Source organism: Epinephelus lanceolatus, chromosome 8 (assembly GCF_041903045.1).
Source record: "Epinephelus lanceolatus isolate andai-2023 chromosome 8, ASM4190304v1, whole genome shotgun sequence".
Taxonomy (NCBI): domain Eukaryota; kingdom Metazoa; phylum Chordata; class Actinopteri; order Perciformes; family Serranidae; genus Epinephelus; species Epinephelus lanceolatus.
The window spans coordinates 20,504,699-20,526,699 of record NC_135741.1 but is presented as its reverse complement, the minus strand read 5'-3'; the positions used below and the strand labels follow the sequence as shown (position 1 = coordinate 20,526,699).

General features: G+C 38.8%; 1 protein-coding gene across 1 annotated transcript; it reads left to right on the top strand.

Moving 5' to 3' along the window:
* The first annotated feature begins 5,222 nt into the window (after positions 1-5,222).
* On the top strand, positions 5,223-18,860 carry LOC144464143 (deoxynucleoside triphosphate triphosphohydrolase SAMHD1-like). The gene is made up of 15 exons (XM_078169974.1): positions 5,223-5,572; positions 7,882-7,954; positions 8,440-8,600; positions 8,817-8,932; positions 9,507-9,577; positions 13,166-13,339; positions 14,079-14,179; positions 14,753-14,861; positions 14,961-15,052; positions 15,189-15,304; positions 15,673-15,806; positions 16,386-16,466; positions 16,607-16,711; positions 16,851-16,988; positions 17,661-18,860. Exons 2-15 carry the CDS (start codon positions 7,931-7,933, stop codon positions 17,703-17,705), a joined length of 1,467 nt encoding a protein of 488 aa, XP_078026100.1. The 5' UTR covers positions 5,223-5,572; positions 7,882-7,930; the 3' UTR covers positions 17,706-18,860.
* The last annotated feature ends 3,141 nt before the right edge of the window (positions 18,861-22,001 follow it).

Sequence of the window (22,001 nt, the reverse complement as noted above, 5' to 3'; positions counted from 1 at the left end):
CCTAACTGCCATATGGATTTTTCCTAAACTTGGTAGATATGTAGAACAGGATGCCTCAAGGTGACTGGAGAAATGTAACTCTAATTGGCAACTGGGTGGCGCTATAACAACAGAAAAATGGCTAAAATGCGACAGATCGCTGTGGCTGCAATCCAAACTCCGTCTGAATACATTGCTCTTCTTAATGGGTTCAGTTGACTATTTAATCTGCAATTTCCTATGACCTGTATCCCAAACACACACCATGTGAAACTGTATGTGGACAACTGTGCACTCAATGGGTATGGACTAGTTTGGATATATTTTGATTACTGATGTGGTTAGTGTTTTGTTAAGAACTGAAAATGAGGTGAGTAAAGATGAACATGATTATACTGAGATAAAATAAAGATAAAACTTCATGTAAACAGGATTACTAATAAAGATATAATAAAATAAAATAAAATAAAATAAAATAAAAGAATGGAATCACCCTGAATTAGGTGGTGAATAAGCTGACAGGCCGGGTCACAAGAAGGTAACTAAGAGTATTTACTAAGTACTGTAAGTGTAATTTTGAATTAGTCATGTTTTTTTATGCTTGATCTTTGTCTTTGCTGAGTAAAACACAAAAATTAGTAACAAAAACATACAAAACAAGTAAAAAAATATATATAATTATGCACACACATTAAATGGGAGCTATTATGCGTTTTTGTATTTGGAGTCTCATATATCATGTTACAATAAAAGATGTTCATGTTAAAGGAGGTCAAAGTTTTAAATAATGAGGTAAATGACAAGACAATTTCCTGGGTTTGAGGACACTCCCAGGGAAATGTTGTCATAAGCAAGCTCTGTTTTGATGCTTTTTTTCGGACTCTAGCACCTTATTTTTATTAAAAATACACAGCTTAATCACTGAATAATTGAAATGTGTACCTCTGTCCAGCCTACTTTACAGATTTCTTGTGAGTTGTGATGTTAAAAATATCAGCAGTTTATAGAAATTAGCATTAGTATTGAGTAGAAACAGAATATCTCACAACTTCTATCATTAAACATTTATTAACTATAGTTGGTGGAAAGTAAGTCAAGTACTGTACTTAAGTACAATTTTGAGATACTTGTACTTCACCTGATTATTTCTATTTTCCGCTGCTTTATATTTATACTCCACCACATCTCAGAGGACAATATTTCACTTGTTGCTACATTTATCTGACAGCTTTAGTTACTTTGCAGATTCAGATTATGAAAACAAAATATAAATTAACTGATAAATTATAATATTGTTATTTTATTTGCACTTTGGTAATTAATGTGCAGTGCTCTGCCTGCTGAGCTGCAGCCACATGCACTGAATGTCATATACAGAGATGTAGCAGAGGTGGCATTGCAATGTGAGGAAACATAATGACATAAAGTAAATGAAGCACATGTGTAATATTGAGTATATTAGGGGAATATGTGTCAGGCAAATTGTAAAAGTTACCCACACCTTGGTTAATCTTTGCAGCTCTAATGGGGTGTATTATGTATAAATAGCTGTTTTTATTTTTTATTTATAGCTGGACGTTGAAGAGTGCATGTGAGTGTGTGTGTGTGTGTGTGTGTGTGTGTGCATTGCACTATGTGGTGATGTGTTTCTGCATACATCCTGTGCCATGGATCATCTCATGATTTTGACAGAGTTGTAAAGAAAATAAACTGTATTGGTCGTTAAAAAATACTCAAAGAATTTAATAAGCAGCAACCATAAAACCAATTAAAAGCCAAGTCCCAATGCCCAGTCCCTTTTACGAGCCCAGTGTGGTTCCACATTTTGACAAATATACGCCTGTCTCAATTAGACGCCTGGTCTGGTTGCCAAGCAGTACTTTTTTTTTCCTACAAGTTCTTCAGATGTTGGCTACCTCAAATTATGTGTCCATTCCTCAATTACCCTCAGATCAAAAGAATTGAAAGGTTTTTTGATAAAAATGAATCCAAGTTGTGAGTATTGTTTTAACAGGACTGTGTCGGTATGCCAGGTGCTGTAATCCTCAAGTGTCGTAACTCTCTCTCTGATGCACTGTCTGTCAGAGCTAGATCGAATGACTGATTCATAATTAATATGTTATCTGAAGCCAAAATTTTATACAAGTAATATTCATACTGATTTAAATAAACAATTTGATTGTATTTTCCGATCTTTGCTGATTAACAGTTTTGTGTGAAAGTAAATGAAAGGCCTGTCCCAAATGTAGGCCTGTTGACTTCAATGATTTAAGCAAATAGTAGCCTGGGCTATTAAATGCCCCAATTGTAGTCAGCTACATAACATATATTTTTAACCTGTCGGTTTTATCTGGTACAGTTCCCACAGTTTGGAAGGCTGCTTTTGTGTCTCCTTTAGGCGGTGACACAGCTATACTTAACAATTATAGGCCTATCTCTAAATTGCCATGCCTAGCAAAAATACTAGAATCTCTAGTAAATGTCCAACTTAAATCATTCCTTTCAGCACATTCTATTCGAAGTACTCCCCAATCTGGTTTTAGAGAAAAGCACAGCACTATTACTGCGGTCACTCTTGTTTTAAATGACATCATTTCAACTTTGGATAATAAGAAACACTGTGCAGCTCTTTTTATTGACCTTTCTAAAGCATTTGATACAGTTGATCATGCTTAATAAACTTATTGGTACTTATTGGTACAATATTGGTTTTGATGAAGTTGCATATAATTGGTTCCAGAGTTGGTTGGTTCCCAGATTGCAAAAGGTGTCCCACAAGGCTCAGTCCTTGGTCTTGTTCTGTTTACACTTTATATAAATGATATTGTTTCTGCTATAACTGGGTACGCTGATGATACTATTTTGTATTGCACTGCGGATACTGCACAGTCTGCTGTTGCATCTCTTCAACTCTGTTTTGCTGATTTAGAAGTTGCACTCAGTATCCATAAGTTAGTCTTAGACGCAGATAAAACCAAATTTATGTTTTTCACTAGAGCCAATAATATTAATTTGGATAACCTCATCATCACAACTAAAAGTGGCACCAATATTGAAAGAGTCATGGAATACAAATACCTTGGCATTTGGATTGATGTGATGTTATCTTTCAAAAATCATGTAATAAATTTGGGAAGCAAACTAAGGCAAAAGATTGGCTTTAGGAATAAATCCTGCTTCCCACTGCATTGTAGAAAAATGCTTGTTGAGGCAACTTTTCTATCAGTTTTAGACGATGGTGACATCTTGTACAGGCATGCTTCGACAGCGACTTTAAAACCCCTTGATGCTGTCTACCATTCTGCACTCAGGGTCATTACTGGTGATGCTTATAACATTCATCACTGTATCCTGTACAAAAAAGTTGGGTGGTCCTCTCTCTCTGAGAGGCAAGATTTGCACATGTATTTGTTAATTTCCAAGGCCCTTATTGGAAAGCTGCCTTCTTACATTAATTTACATTAACATTAAACTAGAACTAATGACTGGCTTACACTCTACGTCCCCCGTGTTCATACAGAGCTTAGAAGAACTGCTTTTGGCTTCTTTGCACCATCAACCTCGAACACACTACACAGCACTTAAAAAATGAATTCATTGGTAACTGTTGGTCATTTTAAATCCACAGTCTCAAACCTTTTCATTTCTGTTTGTACCTGTTTTTAATTGATTTTGTTGTTACTCTATTTTAATTGTATTCATATGTTTGTTTTATTGATTGTCCTCTTTCTTGCTCGACGTCATTGTAAATGAAGGCTTTGCCCTCAATGATTTTCGAGTTTAAATAAAGACAAAAAAATAAATAAATGAAGTTTTACGGTATATACCTAATTGAATTGAAGTTTCGGTTTTACTTATCTTCCTCTGGCTATACTCTCTGTCTGTCTGATGAGGTGGATAAACCAGTTTTATATGCCAGAATCATTTATTGAAAGTGTGGTGTCATGTTGCTCTGTAAACACTGGAGCTTGTGACTCTGACGTGATTGGTTGGTCCTATGTGCAGTGGTTGGTAAATACTATGGAGGAGAAACTGAACAGGACTGGCACCTGCTCTCTGTTACTGCAGCCCAACACTGCAATCCAGCAGTGCATTTAACATACTGTGAGGGAACTACCTGAGTGTTACTATCAGTTTTATCTGTGTTTTTTATTAGTATGTTCCCACAATAGTTTTCGCTTTCATGCTCACTTTTTCTCTCCTGTGCGCTCTCTCAAAAATGCAGATAAGCTTCATCAGCAGGAAGATAACCAAATAAAATGAAGACAAAACTGGGAGTGGTTTTTCCTGGTACTATTTTGGGTCCTAAATAGGTGTGTCTAACTTTTTGTTCTGCCAGGTGCTTAATGATTTCATCAGCGTGTTTTTAAAGTCATCCCTGTGTAGCTGTGGCTTTATGCTTGGGCTCACTGGGCCTTATGCAAGAGCATTTTCCTATACTTATCCTGAGCCTCTTTTTCTTCTGTGAAGTTTGCTCCTTTGAGTGCTCCAAGTCCGATTCACCAAACCCTCGTAACTGCACAACATTCTTGTGAATTTCATGTCATTCTGATGAAAAGCAGCTGTGCATATTTGTGAGATTTAAAGGTGCTGTATGTAACTCTGGAGAAAGACAGGTGATTGTTGAGTCTCATTCCCAGGTCGTCAAATACCGACGCTTTGGGGTGATGGTTCAACCAGACGACCAACCCAAAGCATTGGTGTTTGACGACCCGGGAATGAGACTCAACAATCAACTGTCTTCTTCCAGAGGTACATACCTTTAATCATTAGCACAATCAGTGGCCATACATTTCAATGTAGGGCTACCTCTGCTGCGTTTATGGCCAGGTTTTGTTTCACTTTTGATAGTCGGTGCCCTGAAATGTTTTTGTTGTCTACTCTGTCACAAAAGAATTTTACTATCACAACAGTGAACAAACTTATGTGTGGTGGAGACATTAAAGACAGGTATTGTTCAAACCTATGACGAGTGTATTGAGGACCCAAATGCTGCACTCTGAAAGTCAGTGACAGTTGGTCATGACCTTTAATTAAACACAGGCAAAGAAGGCACTTGGGCAGATGAAGAAACACAGTTTGTCTTCAGGCCCAGAGCCCACACACAGACCAGGTGAGTAGACAGGACAGGCAGATGAGCCGACGAGGGACCAGCAGGAGGTAAGTCAGGCGATGGATCAAGGAGCCGACAGGTAGGTGAAAGGAGAATACACACACAAGGCAGTGTGTAGCGTCTCACAGACAGTTCCTGAGCTGCAGCAGGCCACTGACATCCATCTCAGCCTCCTCTTCCACGGCAGGTGAGTTGTCCGGCCCTGAGGATGGCTCCTCCTCAGGGGAGCAGAGGTAGGAAGACTGGAAAATTACTAAAGGAGAGGGAGAGCAGGGCACCTGGGAGGGAGGAGCTGTGACAATAACATCATTAGTGTGACTATCCTGATATAGCCAGCGCTCGTCAGATCAACATCAGAAATGACAAACAGCTACGACCTCTGGACGCTACAAAGAATTGAACTGTGATTGATGGGAAGTGGATGAAACTTGCGAATACCTACAAGACGAAGAACGAGGACATAGGTGGATAAATTTAAAGGTAGGTTTTCTGGTTTGGTAAAATTAATTGATGACTAGTTTTCATCTCACTGCTGGCTGAAATAAGTTAGCTGTTGAGAACAAGCTGTTGCAGCTGTTTTTACAAAAAAAAAATAAATAAATAAAATGTTGTGCAGTATGGTAGAAATTATCAAGGTTATTTGTCATAATAAATACAATGTAATATAGGACTGCTATTACACTGTTTCTCCATTGTATACACATATGAAATTAAACTATGCACACAATTATGAAAACTTGGAACTCATGTATCAACACCAACAAATGTTTTTTTGGTCAGCCTTCCTCTCCGTTCTCTCTGCTGCTCCATTTTTCTCTGACACAGCAGAAGTCACCTGAGGCCTTTGTAATGCTCTGACACAGGATTGGTGTGTTTTGCTAATTGTGTTTGAGCAGGTGAGATGTGAGTAAGACCAGCTTGTTATTACAGTGTTTCTCCATTGTATACACATTAAACTATGCACACAATTATGAAAACCTGAAGCTCATGTATCAACACCAAGACTCCAGCTGGCAAAACACACTTTTCTTACTGTAGTGTTTTACAAACAGTATCAGATATTAAATTACTGTGAGTTTTGCCAAAACAGGTAACATTTGTGTATTCTCAAAATTCTGACAATGTCGCAGTATTACAGTTTTTTCTCAAGTTATTTAAACACATTTCCTGAAACTACTGCTTCCTTTTTTTCTCCATTTTTAAAGCGTTGGGTTTTTTTGTCACAAAATAAGCTGCATTTTTTGGTGTATGTATTTTCTGTAAAGACTGTTGCCATATTTTAATATCATACTGTGGATGTATCAGATAAACATTGCATTGATACAATCTAGGTCATAGCTCATTTGACAGACAAATGTGCGTGCGTCATAGAATATGGCGGACATTTGTTCGGAAATGATCTCCACCTGGACTAAACTCACAACCCAGAGTCACACTGTAAACCTATAGTTGACACTGTAACATTGTTAGAGTTGTAAAAATACTCAGATGTTACCTGTTTTGGCCAGACTCACAGTAATTGAAGTGATAGAGTAAGTACAATGAGAAACACTACAGTAAGAAATGATAAGAATGTCTTTCTGGGGATGTGATGATGAAATAAGTGCTCAAATACAAAAAGGTCACAAAATAGATATTTATTTGTTTCTGTAATACGAAAAGATTTTCATCTGACTGTAAAATAAATGTTTTTTGGTGTATATATTTTCTGTAAAGACTGGTGCCGTATTGTAGTATCATACTGTGGATGTATCAGATAATCATTGCATTGATACAATCTAGGTCATAGCTCATTTGACAGACAAATGAGCGGACATTTGTCAATCAAATGAGCTCCAACTGGACTAAACTCACAACCCAGAGTCATACTGAATGTCTTTCTGGGGATGTGATGATGAAATAAATGCTCAAATACTAAACAGATATTTATTTGTTACTGTAATACGATAACATTTTCATCTGACTGTAAAACAAATGTTTTTTGGTCGGCCTTCCTCTCCGTTCTGCTGCTCCATTTTTCTCTGACACAGCAGAAGTCACCTGAGGCCTTTGTAATGCTCTGACACAGGATTGGTGTGTTTTGCTAATTGTGTTTGAGCAGGTGAGATGTGAGTCAGAACAGCTTGTAATAAGGGCGTGTTGTTTCACAGGCCAGATTTTTTCAGGTGAACAAAGTGTGCTAAATTATGCAAAAATGTGATTTAAAAATCTCTACTTGAGTTAAAACAATGGAATTGTGCTCAAAGTTCAGCAGTCTGGAGTCTTGGTGTTGATACATGAGCTTCAAGTTTTCAGAACTGTGTCCATAGTTTTACTCTATGTGTGTATACAGTGAAGAAAAACTGTAACTTTAATCTGAGGTAAGACTCTGGGAAGTGAGTTTAGTCCAGCTGGATCGGACAGACAAATGTGCACTGTATCCTATACTGATACAAAGTAAATTCACATTGTATCACAATATGGAAACAGTCTTTACAGTTTACATATAGCAAAAAATTGCAGCCTATTTTGAGACGAAAAAACCTAAACTAAAAGCTGAAAAAGGAGAAAAAACGGAAAGTATTTATACACAGTTTTAAAAATTTAAATAAGTAGCATGGCCTCATTAAGCCAAAGCATACAGTATATAAACAGTATTTTAATTGTTGCATTTTAAATTTCTCTGAGGTGGTTGCAGTAATTCAGTGCAAGAACACTCACCTCACTGGATTTATTTTTGTTTCACGCCTCACTTTTCTTTCTTGAACTCATTCCCTACTGTGCTCTTATGTACATTCTTTTTTCCATAGAAATCACTTTCTCCAGAAAATCCAGCACAGTATCAGGAAGCTTTGGAAGATGGCAGAGCAAGGACAGCACAAGGTAACACATCGTATTTAAATTAAAACATTTTCTATGTCAAAGTATAGCAGTTTGGTGTGGTCTCAAAGAGGTGTGATTTTAACTCTTCTCACGTGTTTTTTTTTCTTTCAATGATCTGCCATTCATTTGAATGGAAAAAATTATGTTGTTTTTTGTGATTTTCATAAAGACCGCTTGGTAAATCTCTGTTGAACAAGAAGAATAAACACAACGGATCATATATAGTTGCCTTGCTGTTGCACAGCAGGCACCCTCAATAAAGGAAAACTAGTTCACTAATTGTACCTTTACTGGTATCTCCTGGGTCATAGATAAACTAGGTGTGTCCCATTTTTGTTGTATTTTGTTCTATCACATGCTCAGTGATCCTGTCAGGGTGTTGTTCAGCCATTCCTCTGTAGCTTTGGCTTCATGTTTGCTTCTGGTTTTACTGGTACTCTTGTAAACATAACAGGACTTGGTTTCTGTTCTATGTGCTGTGCCAGGTGTTTAATGATCCCATCCACGGGCATATGACATTACACCCACTGCTCGTCAAAATCATTGACACACCTCAGTTCCAGAGACTACGAAACATCAAGCAGCTTGGAGGGGCTTACTTTGTTTACCCTGGAGCATCCCACAACCGCTTTGAACACTCTATTGGGTAGGTCCGCATATTATCAGATAGATACAGTTTTGTGTCCCGAGCAAATCACAATCCAAAGCAGGAAGAAAAGCACCTAATATAACTGATACAACCAAAGCAAACACATTAGTATAGGTATAGTAAAAGTTGATGTTTCCAGTTTTGCAGCAGGATACTCGTGTGGTAATTGTGTAACCCGTTTTTTGTTGTTGTGTTCTGTATGTGGGGATAAAGGGTGGGGCACCTAGCAGGAGAACTTGCAAAAGCTCTGCATGCAACGCAGCCAGAACTCCTCATCACTGAAAGAGACATCCTTTGTGTGCAGATTGCTGGTCTTTGCCATGACCTGGGTGAGCCCTTTGACCAAGTGGGAGAGCACTTATTGTGAAATATTTGCAGCAAGGGCAACAATTGTTTAAATGTACAACAGCTTTTTCAGACAGTCTCTCCTGGAAGGCAGTTATAGTGTTGGCACACATTTGTAGCTACACCAAAAAAGTGGCTCCCTCATTCATTATCAGTGAGATAGACAGTCAATAGTCATGTTTTTTAGTCCGCAGTTAAGATCTGAGGTTATATTAATCATAGTCACTATAAATCATCATAAACAGATACGCTCAAATTTTTCTGGAAATTCTGAAATTAATATTAGCGCTGAATTTGGATGGAAACTAGTGTTTTATAGACACACAGTGGAACTGTGTGTATGGCATGACTACTGGTATGTTGTTGCTTTAAAGAAAATAATGCAAACAATAATAACAGTCATTTGCAGCAGATTACAAAACATATTTTTATAATATCATCAATATCAGTAAAGGCCTGTCTCTAATACTAGCCTAAAATAAAACAGGCCTGATAAGATACACTCACAAATGTTTCACTTCACAGTTTGACTTATGTTATGGTATCTCCCATATCTAGGACATGGACCCTTTTCCCATCTGTATGATGGGACGTTCATCCCCGAGGCACGTCCAGGACATGAGTGGAGGGTGAGAAACTGTTATTTCTGTTGTCCCTGACATATGACATGATATGAAATACTGTAAAACTTCAATTAAAAGCCTTGTCTCAATTAAACACCCAGTCTCTTTCACTAGCCTGGTGTGGCTACACACTTTGCTAAATGAACACCTGTCTTAATCAGACGCCTGGTCTGGTTTTCAAGCAGTTCATGTTTTATTATAGAAGTTCTTCAGATGTATAAAACCAGGTTGTTGGCGACCTCAAATCATGTGTCCATTCCTCTATTACTCTGTAAGTTATTCATATTCTTTTAGTCTGTAAGGGTCCTCACATCAAAAGAATCCAAATGAATCCTAGTTGTAAATATTGTTTTGCAGGATAAAGTGATGTTGTGTTGGTATGCTGGGTGCCGTAACTCTCTGATGTGCTGTCTATCTGACCTAAATCGAATGAATGATTCATAATTGAGCCCTAATGTTTAAACAAGTAATATTCATATTGGTTTACATAAACTGTTTGATTGTACAGTACAGGCCAAAAGTTTGGACACACCTTCTCATTCAATGCGTTTTCTTTATTTTCATGACTATTTCCATTGTAGATTCTCACTGAAGGCATCAATACTATGAATGAACACATGTGGAGTTATGTACTTAACAAAAAAAGGTGAAATAACTGAAAACATGTTTTATATTCTAGTTTCTTCAAAATAGCCACCCTTTCCTCTGATTACTGCTTTGCACACTCTTGGCATTCTCTCCATGAGCTTCAAGAGGTAGTCACCTGAAATGGTTTCCACTTCACAGGTGTGCCTTATCAGGGTTAATTAGTGGAATTTCTTGCTTTATCAATGGGGTTGGGACCATCAGTTGTGTTGTGCAGAAGTCAGGTTAATACACAGCCGACAGCCCTATTGGACAACTGTTAAAATTCATATTATGGCAAGAACCAATCAGCTAACTAAAGAAAAACGAGTGGCCATCATTACTTTAAGAAATGAAGGTCAGTCAGTCCGGAAAATTGCAAAAACTTTAAATGTGTCCCCAAGTGGAGTCGCAAAAACCATCAAGCGCTACAACGAAACTGGCACACATGAGGACCGACCCAGGAAAGGAAGACCAAGAGTCACCTCTGCTTCTGAGGATAAGTTCCTCCGAGTCACCAGCCTCAGAAATCGCAAGTTAACAGCAACTCAGATCAGAGACCAGATGAATGCCACACAGAGTTCTAGCAGCAGACCCATCTTTAGAACAACTGTTAAGAGGAGACTGCGCCAATCAGGCCTTCATGGTCAAATAGCTGCTAGGAAACCACTGCTAAGGAGAGGCAACAAGCAGAAGAGATTTGTTTGGGCCAAGAAACACAAGGAATGGACATTAGACCAGTGGAAATCTGTGCTTTGGTCTGATGAGTCCAAATTTGAGATCTTTGGTTCCAACAGCCGTGTCTTTGTGAGACGCAGAAAAGGTGAATGGATGGATTCCACATGCCTGGTTCCCACTGTGAAGCATGGAGGAGGAGGTGTGATGGTGTGGGGGTGTTTTGCTGGTGACACTGTTGGGGATTTATTCAAAATTGAAGGCACACTGAACCAGCATGGCTACCACAGCATCCTGCAGCGACATGCCATCCCATCCGGTTTGCGTTTAGTTGGACGATCATTTATTTTTCAACAGGACAATGACCCCAAACACACCTCCAGGCTGTGTAAGTGCTATTTGACCAAGAAGGAGAGTGATGGAGTGCTGCGGCACATGACCTGGCCTCCACAGTCACCGGACCTGAACCCAATCGAGATGGTTTGGGGTGAGCTGGACCGCAGAGTGAAGGCAAAGGGGCCAACAAGTGCTAAACACCTCTGGGAACTCCTTCAAGACTGTTGGAAAACCATTTCAGGTGACTAACTCTTGAAGCTCATGGAGAGAATGCCAAGAGTGTGCAAAGCAGTAATCAGAGCAAAGGGTGGCTATTTTGAAGAAACTAGAATATAAAACATGTTTTCAGTTATTTCACCTTTTTTTGTTAAGTACATAACTCCACATGTGTTCATTCATAGTTTTGATGCCTTCAGTGAGAATCTACAATGTAAATAGTCATGAAAATAAAGAAAACGCATTGAATGAGAAGGTGTGTCCAAACTTTTGGCCTGTACTGTATTTCCCATCTTTGCTGAGCAACAGTTTTATATTCCTTTCAACAGTGAAAGGAATTAAAGGCCTGTCCCATATAGACGCCTGTTGATGTCAGTGATTTAAGCAATTAGTAGCCCGGGCTATTAATTGAAGTTTTGCAGTGATAACCACTGAAATCATCGTACATAGGTGAGTCGGGCTCAATGAGGAGAGGGGAGAGCGATTCTTGGTCTCTGCTGCTGATATTTTAGTGTGGGGCAGTGTGGTTCTTTCAGCCAGATGAACCTAAAGGTCGACATGGCACAGGCTTGAGAAGTTACAAGTCTTTCCTGTTTCAATACTCCATCTGTTACAATCAACAAAGTGAACCCAAGCACAGAACACAGACTCAGGAAGAAAGTGATACTTACACCTCTGTGAACAGATGTTCCTTTACCCAAGTTTGGACCTATTATGTAATATATAATGTGTGCAATTAAATATGGAATCCATCAGCTGTGTAATTCTGGGCTCATACTCATGTTTAAAATATCAATTTAATAATAATATTAATTATGAAAAAATAACTGTTCAGTCCTTCATTATGCTATCTTTGAATGAGCACAAATGTATTCATACAAATTTAGAAGAAAGAACTAAAATAACTGCTTCAAAAGCCTTATTACTATATTTCATAAATTCCCTCTCTAATATTTGTTTCATATTGGATACATCAACAAATTTCTTCTTCAAACAACTGCATTTATTCACGTTTCTCACCAAACGCTACATTTTACAAGATCACATTTGAACACCTCATGAGAACAACCTTTGCCCAATACTCATTTTACTGAAAAGAGCTTGAACACATCATAATGTGATTAATACGTTAAATAATTCTCCTCCTGCTGATGTCAAACACAGATTAGTTGTTCACAATGTGGCATTGTCAAGGAAACGATATGGTGTGTCACCTGACGTGTCGATGGACTTTACTTTGTCCTTTCATCCTGACAGCGTCCCGAGGAAGATCTCTGTTCATCCCAAACATGTTTTCTATTGTCACTACTGATGTGGTACAAAAGGAAAACATCGGCCACTGCCATCGGTGGATGTCATCTTATTTGCTAATAGGCCAATGGCAGTCAGCAAGGCTATTAATAAGTGCATCCTGAAATTAAATGACATCAACATGACATATTTAACAATGGAACAACAACAACAATGAAAATGTTGATTCTCCTGACATTAATTATTGGTGCTGTAATAAATGTCAGCAGTATAATGTAAACGTCAAACCTTGGTATAATGAACCCACACAAAACATTTGTAATACATGAAATTGTGTCATTCGCGAGGCAGAGTTTGTGCAGATTTTGGAGAGAGTCACTGTTGTTGGTTTTACACCAACACCCGTCACTGGGCATCTATCTATCTATCTATCTATCTATCTATACTTTTGCTATTAATTCTCATATATTGATGAATCTATGTATCTTGCAGCATGAGGATGCCTCTGTACAGATGTTTTATCACCTAGTGGAACGTAATGGCCTACAGCAGGAGATGGAGAGGTACGGCCTGGTGCTGCCTGTGGACCTGACCTTCATCGAAGAGATGATTGCAGGACCACTCAAAAAAAGACAGGGAGAACCGCACACAGAGACAGTTGATGAGGTTTGTTCCTTTGTTCCTAGCTAATAAGATCAACCCGTAGAGCTCTGCTGTTACTTCGAAATGTGTGTAGTTGAACTCAAAAGTTATGACTGCACAGATTGTAGATTCTAACATATTATATTTGCAACAGTGAGATTAAATCTGCCGTTCTCTTTAACTGTTATTTCCATCGTTATGTCCAATTGTTGTTTCTAATATTGATGACTATTTTGTTTACTTCAACAATTAATTTTCCTATCATTACATCAGTTACTTAAAAGAGAACTGCAGATGTAATTTCACTGTTACAAATATAATATGTTATATCAATCAGCTGTCAAACAGGTGTTAACGAGGTGTGAAGCTGTCATCTGTTTGTGGCTCAGTAAATGTGTCGTGTGCAGAGGATTGTGGGTCAGAGTAGCCAGAAAAGCATGCTGGCTTACACACTGCAAAATCGGACAGGATGTAGGAGAACATCCTGGTATGTTTGGTACTAATGTTGTGCTGTGGACTGTATTTCTTTACCACATGGTCACTGGTTGTCTGTCATATATTTCTCCTTATATGTCTTGTTGTATGTTTCTTTTTACTGTGCCTGCCTCAGGAATCACTCCTTAAGGGGCATACAGAGTTATCTGAACTGACTAAAAGGTGCAGAACATCAGTCCTGCCTGTGTAAACTGTTTGAAATCATTCAGTATCATTATTACTACAGCAGCCAGTGTCTAATGTCAATAATGTGCTGTCATCTCTGCAGTGGCCATATGAAGGCCGTCCACAGGACAAGTCCTTCCTCTATGAAATTGTGGCCAACAAAACAAATGGCATTGATGTGGACAAGTTTGACTACTTTGCCAGGTGAGGCTTGTTGTTCAGCTACTGAAGAGAAATTCACTTTGTGATGCAGAGTGATAAATTATTATGTGTTATTTCCCCAGAACAATTAAGTTTAAGTTTATTTACTTTATTAATCCCCTGAGGGGAAATTCAGTGTTTTCACTCTTACTTGTCAATTACACACAGGTCTGAAAGACACACACATGCAAAAACAGGACCTATACATGCACAAAGTGGAGAGATGTCAGAGTGAGGGGGCTGCCCTTTGGTCAGGCGCCCCGAGCGGTTGGGGGGTTTGGTGCCTTGCTCAAGGGCACCTCGGCAGTGCCCAGGAGGTGAACTGGCACCTCTCCAGCCACCAGTCCACGCTCCATATTTGGTCCGGATGGGGACTCGCACAGGCGACCCTCCGGTTCCCAACCCAAGTCCCTATGGACTGAGCTACTGCTGCCCCACAAAGTTTCCAGGGGGCATCCGCATCCAATTACAACATTCTCCTGATTTTAACAGTATGGAGCAATCTCCAGGGTGCTTTGGTTAGTTTAACATAAAAAGCCTATTTTCTTCACACATTTCTTTACTGTCTCCTCTCAGGGACTGCCACCACCTGGGCATCCGGAACAACTTTGACCATCTCCGCTACTTTAGGTTTGCCAGGGTGTGTGAGGTGGACGGGCAGAGGCACATCTGCACCAGAGACAAGGTGCTGACATTGCTACATCTAACTTTTTGATTGGATTTTAAAACAACAATCTGTTCAGATGATTAGATGTGACTAAAATACATGTAATTCTTTTAATAGGAGGTGAACAATCTGTATGACATGTTCCACACAAGGTACAGTCTCCACAGAAGAGCCTACCAGCACAGTGTGAACAAGATCATGGAGTTCATGTAAGTACTGACCCTTCTCAGGTTTATACTGAAACAACATTTTGCTTTGTCTGCTGTATGATGTAGCTTATTTCATAAAATTGACTCTCTTGTATAATATACATTAGGTGATCACATATTGTATATGATTATCCAGGATTGCAGAGGCCTTTGTAAAAGCAGACGAGCACATTCAGATTGAAGGCTCAGGAGGGGAGATGTTCACTCTCTCCACAGCCAAAGATAACATGGAGGCCTACACCAAGCTGACAGGTCTGTAGATACCACTGTGTGCTGTAAGCTTGTGTTTTAACATTAATGCAGAGGGAGGAGTGGGCAGGATACACAAACCACCATCTGTGTTCAACAAAGACTACGTGTCTTCTGAATTGTCCAAACATATTCTGTCAGACTCCTGTCAGTATTACTTCTTGTGCTTAATTGTTTTTATTTACTAACATAAACCGTGATATAAAAAACTGACAATTGTCTGAATTATTCTAAGAATTTTGGTGGTAAATGCCATGCCGAGCTAATGTTGCTTATTGTTGTTTATTTGTGAAACACTACAAATGATTTTGTGACCTTGTCTTTGGTTTGTTCCAACTGATCTGTCTTCTGCTCTGTTGTTTGTCCTGTAGATTGTGTCTTTAACCAAATACTCAACTCCTCCGATCAGGGCTTGGCTGAGGCGAGGGAGATTCTACAGAGGATCATCACTCGAAACCACTACAAGTTACTGACTGAAACAAACTGTACACCAAACCAAATTGAGGTGTGCACCGCGTGTTTTTGTGCCTGTATAGCAAAACACTTCAGTTTGACATGTTATCTATTTCACTGCAGCTATAAGTACACCAATGATCATAAGAGCAGGTTTTGTTATAACAGAGCTGGATGTTGTGCTCCTTTTGTGGTTGATGAGCGCAGATGTCTCTCTGGGTATTGTACCTGGATGTCATGTGTTCCTATCAGTCACAATTACTATTACAATTACCAATCCCTCAACTTCATAGAGAAATGCTTCTGTACCCTAGCTTTTAAACCAGGGAGTGCCAGTCAGACTGCACACGTATATCCACTTACAAAGTGGCGGTATTTGAAAAGTTGGGATGTGAACGTGTTGATACGACTTACAAGTTAACTCTAGCATGTCTGTGCTGTAGATTTTCCCCATTTTCCCCATACACAGTAAAATATTCATATTAAGATTTATATACTCTGAATAACGTTTTGAACCTTTGAATAACTGATCATGTTGCAGTGTGGACAGATGGCCAAAAATGAGAAACAAAGATATGGTTGTTTTTTTTTAATTTCTAATGTGGCCATACCCTTACTGTGTGTTGTCAAGATCCTTGAGGCCAACTGGAAAGAGGAATTGACTGGAGCCCTTCAAGGGGACGGGCTAAACCCAGAGGACTTTGTAGTTATAGTGAGTTTTTCGTCTTATCACTTTTACTTCACTTTTCTGTCAATCTTGGGTTTTGTGGATTATGATTTAATTTGTGAGATGCTTGTCATAATTTACTTGTGAATGTTAAAATAGGGCTCTGTCTAACCCTTCTCTTTTAGGACAGTACTATGGACTATGGGAGCAACAACGAGGACCCAATTAGAAAGGTGTATTTCTACAGCAAGAGAGATCCTACCAGATCATTCCATATCCCCAGAGAGCGGGTCAGAACTAATGCAATGACAACAAAATCATCTCTGTCTTTCCATGAGCTATTCATTCCTTGTGTGTATTTCTTTATAAGACAGCCTCTGTTACAGTATGGCATTTTCCTCAAGTTTATGCTGTTGTCATTCTTGTCAGGTGTCCAGCCTCCTCCCAACATGCTTTTCTGAGACGCTGATCAGGGTTTACTGTAAGAAGACTGATGAAGAGCCACTGGAGCATGCCCGCGTGTGCTTCAGGAAGTGGTGCAAAGATAGAGGGTTGCCAGTGCCGCAGGTAATATTCAGATGTAGGCTGTTAAATATAGAAAAGTACTGTGTGGGGCCCTCAGGCTTGAGGTTCTACTAAATGGCAGTGATACTGTAGTCTGTACTACATTAGGTGTATTAGGATGGGCACATGAGCAGGGAAGGTGCAATTATTTATGTTACATCTTGTCAGAGCTCCAAGATCTGAATGCAGTTCAGTTGCTCTCTGATCTTGGATCTGGAGTTAGTGCCGTGTAGGGCTGCTGCTAATGACTTTTTTCACATTGACTAATTGACTAAAATAGTTTGGTCTTTAGATGTATGAGGTTAACTAATGATGTGAAATGTCTTTGACAACAAATGAATGATAATCATTTTTGAGTTATTCAGCATCTGTGTGAGAATACTGGATAGTTAGAACAAACGCAGGCTATGTAACTGTGTAGTTTGCAGCAATGTGGTAAAGTTCACAGTAATGGACTAATTTGGAGGTGACAGTACAAATCAGTTTGGCAGTTATTTTGAGATGAATCATTTTTCCCCACTACACTGCTCCTATGGATTTGGGGGCTTCCCCACCAGGCCAACCCCACTTTAACCCCTGAGTACAGTGCCCTGCTTCAGTGATGATGAAGTACATATCTCAGTGCACTGCTCATGTTAAATATTAATGCACTTCTCTGTCTTTTTTTACATGCAGGTGGAAGGCCAAGAAGCACCACAGCAAAACCCAGGGGGAGAATAAGTTTTGGCAGATGGAGAGAAGGCAAACACTCCCTGATACTCACTGGTTTATTATGATTTACTACCAACATGTTAAATTGAGTTAATCTGAATTTTAGGGACATGACATATTTAAAGGTGTTTGGTGTTGATGTTAATTGTGTGAATTAATGTGGTAATCAAATCAGATATTAGTTTGACTTTGAGTGATTTTTGATAAGAGGTTGTTTTTGGTGTTGTGGTTGCAACTTGGTCATTTTACTTTATCTTTGCTCATACTGCATTTATCATTAAGCCCAAAGGGCTGAAAGACACATTCAGTTTTCACCAATGACTGGAAGTTGGGTGCAGATCTTGCTCAATAAATATGATCCCAATAAGCCACACTGGGGTGCCATAATTTAAGGTAAAATGTTTTTAACTTGAAAAGTCCCCTATACCATAAGTCTGACTTACATGGAACTTGGTACAGACATCTATCTATTTATACTCTATAAATTGTGTGAATTAATGTGGTAATCAGATCAGATATTAGTTTGACTTTGAGTGATTTTTGATTAGAGGTTGTTTTTGGTGTTGTGGTTGCAACTTGGTCATTTTACTGTATCTAAGGTAAGGTAAGGTAACTTTATTAGTACCTGAGGGTAGATTTAGTTTGCAGTTAGGTTAGGTGAGTCGGCTGCTTTCACACAGACAACACTTGCGACAAAGATATAAGACAGTGCTCACCTACTGCATTTATCATTACTTATTTACTGTTCATCTTTTAATTTGTTTGTGAAATGTCTCTTATATTGTTTGCATCTTTTTTTCGGGTTTCAACTCCAAAGAGCTGAAAGATTTTCACCAGTGACTGGAAGTTTGGTGCAAATCTTGTTCAACAAATATGATCCCAATAAGCCAAATTGTGGCGCCATAATTTAAGGTAAAAATGTTGAACTTGAAAAGTCCCCTATACCATAAGTCCGACTTACATGGAACTTGGCACAGACATCTATCTGCCTGACTACATTTTCTGACATTTTTAATATTTTTTAAACCTATTTATGACATCTCCTCCTAAACTGTAGGTCCAATTTGTGCCACTAACCAACAGACTTTGAGTGGGCGTGGCTTAGCACAGAAATAGGCCAATCATTATGACACTTTGAGGAATGTCAGTGCAGGTACCTCAAACATACCCTGAAAGTCTCATTCAAATTGAGCAGTAGAGGGCGCTACAAATGCAGACTAGATTTACTGCCCTGCAGTTGTCTCTGCTTACCAGTCAAGTCAGGCTTTCATCCATGTCTCTGCAGACTGTATATGTAGCTGTAGACAATGTTTCAAATATGGAGATGCAAAGAAGCTATTTTAAAAGGTGGACGCTTCACACACATCTTCAATCTTTTAAAACTGGCTCTTGGGAAGCACTTAGTGTTTAATCTGTCAATATGAAATAAAATAATTAGGATTACTATTATGATGACATTATATATCACTATTTCTCACTGTAGTCATACCTTAAAGCTCACTTTGCTTTCTTTGATGTAACCATCGTTGTGTTTTGCTAATGGTGTGAAAATGTATCAGAGTCTTAATATGTGATGGGCCTGTAAAGAGAAACCTACCAAAGGTTATTAGAGCCTTTCAACTGTATTCCTATTGACATGGGTTGATAACAGATTATGCCTGTCTGTTTGAAATAAAACTCTTTTTCTCCCGTCATTGTGCAGTTTCACTTATCCACCCCCAGATGACATCATACATTGGTGTTTTTCTGCTGATGATTATGTGTCTGCTAAATGTTTCAACAATGTGTCGTCAAAGAAAAACCTTTTGTGGACAAATTGTTAAATGCTGTATAAGCAGAAAAAGCCTCAATGATGTTAATGAAAAAATAAATCTTCCAGTGCTTTAAGTGTTAGGGAGTGTTTAAAATTCAATTAGGTATATACTGTAGAACTTCAAATACTAGCAGGCCTATATTTGGGACAGGCCTTTAATGTCTTTCACACAAAACTGTTAATCAGCAAAGATCGGAAAATACAATCAAATTGTTTATTTAAATCAGTATAAATATTACTTGTATAAAATTTTGGCTTCAGATAACATATTAATTATGAATCAGTCATTCGATCTAGATCTGACAGACACATCAGCTCTGTGCATCAGAGAGAGAGTTACGACACTTGAGGATTACAGCACCTGGCATACCGACACAGTCCTGTTAAAACAATACTCACAACTTGGATTCATTTTTATCAAAAAACCTTTTCATTCTTTTGATCTGAGGGTAACTGAGGAATGGACACATAATTAGAGGTAGCCAACATCTGAAGAACCCCTAGAGAAAAAAGTACTGCTTTTAAACAAAAAGAAAAAACTACTGATACATAATACACCCCAAGAGAGCTGCAAAGAATAAGCATTCAGAAAAATTATCAGTTATACATCTGAAATATCAGGAAACTGTCCAGTAACACATATTTCGATTAAAGTTCTGGTTCTTTTCTCCCACTGTGAACACACTGCCTGCACTCATCTATGTATAATTTACACACTTCTGTGTGAGCTCACTTTTTGTTCTCTACACATGGGTATTTTTATACAACTACACTAAGTGGCCACAAGATGTCACTGTTGCTCAAATCTTTAGAGTTCAGTCTGCTTTGTTCCAATAAAATGTGCTCTGCTGCACCATATGCCCAACTAAGTAGTACTCTTTGGTCCTCTGGGGACTTTGGTCTTTCCTTCTATGATGATGACGCCCCATTTTGTTAGTAAGTGTATCTAGAAATATTTGTATCTCAACAAAGGAGGTTGGACATCTCTAGTAAAATTATCATTGTTGGGTGCTGTTGGGCAAAAGTGTTAGGCACTTTGACAACGTGGCAGGGAATGAATGCAAAGTGACTGATGAGGTAATGAGATGCAGGTGTGTGTCAATCATGGGGTGGTCAGGTGATGAGGACATCTGGTGGATGGCAGGAGAATAGCAGTGGTTTGGTTTGGGGAAAGAGTCTTTTCCAGGGAAAACATTTTGACATGTCATAGTAGGAAACACACAGGTGCAAATAATGACATTAATAATGGCTGAATTCCATTAAGCTGCTTTTATTTCAGGTTCCTGCGTGCCTGCTTACTCTTACTAGGACACTTTAATATAACAGAGCCATCGTTCATGTTATCAGTAACACCTGTGCTTTTCCTACTATGACAAGTCAAAATGTCTGCTGTGATAAAGGCCTACATGTGGCTGTAGATGAGGGACAGAGAATCAGACCGTTATACCTTAACTGAAAAGTATGGACTTAATTAAAATGCAGCAACAAAAAGATCAAGTGAAGATAAACTGATATTTATCTATAATGATGAAAACTCTGTCTGTGTGTGTGTCTGTTCCACGTTTTTCTCCTCACTGACTTGGTCAATCCATGTGAAATTTGGCACAGTGGTAGAGGGTCATGGGAGGATGTGAATGAAGCACTATTACATCATTTGGCCAAAGGGGGGCGCTATAGCAACTGATTGAAATTGCAAACTTTGAATGGGCATATCTCATGCCCCGTATGTCGTAGAGACATGAAACTTTGCACAGAGATGCCTCTCCTCATGAGGAACAAATTTGCCTAAGAACCCACAACTTCCGGTTATATAGATTTTCCGCCATTTTGAATTTTTTGAAAAACACTTAAAATCGATCTCTTCCTAGAAGGTTGGACCGATCTGCATGAAACTGGGTGAACATAATCTAGGGACCAATATCTAAAGTTCCCTCTTGGCAAAAGTTGGAAAACTTACTAAAACTGAGCTTCTATAAGGCAATGAATATTGCGGAGGGCGTGGCTCATCACATATAGCTGTAGGCTATAACATCTCAAGGGTTTCACCGATCACCACGCAACTTTGTAGGTATATGAGCACACATAATCTGAGGGGACCCCTCCATTATTGACCCCATCAAACAAAATGGGGGCGCTAGAGGGCGAATTTCTAAGCTAGGCCTAACCGCCATATGGATTTTTACTAAACTTGGTAGATATGTAGAACAGGACTGCAATTTCCTATGACCTGTATCCCAAACACACACCATGTGAAACTGTACGTGGGCAACTGTGCACTCAGTGGGTATGGACTAGTTTAGATATATTTTAATTACTGATGTGGTTAGTGTTTTGTTAAGAACTGAAAATGAGGTGAATAAAGATGAACATGATTATACTGAGATAAAATAAAGATAAAACTTCATGTAAACAGGATTACTAATAAAGATAAAATAAAAAAAGAAGAAGAATGGAATCACCCTGAATTAGGTGGTGAATAAGCTGACAGGCCG

Excerpts from the sequence above, each read along its gene's own strand:
- LOC144464143 (XM_078169974.1), top strand. The coding sequence starts at position 7,931 with ATGGCAGAGCAAGGACAGCACAAG. Across the intron at positions 8,601-8,816 it reads CGCTTTGAACACTCTATTGG|GGTGGGGCACCTAGCAGGAG; the intron begins GTAGGTCCGCAT and ends GTGGGGATAAAG. Across the intron at positions 14,862-14,960 it reads ACATCTGCACCAGAGACAAG|GAGGTGAACAATCTGTATGA; the intron begins GTGCTGACATTG and ends TTCTTTTAATAG.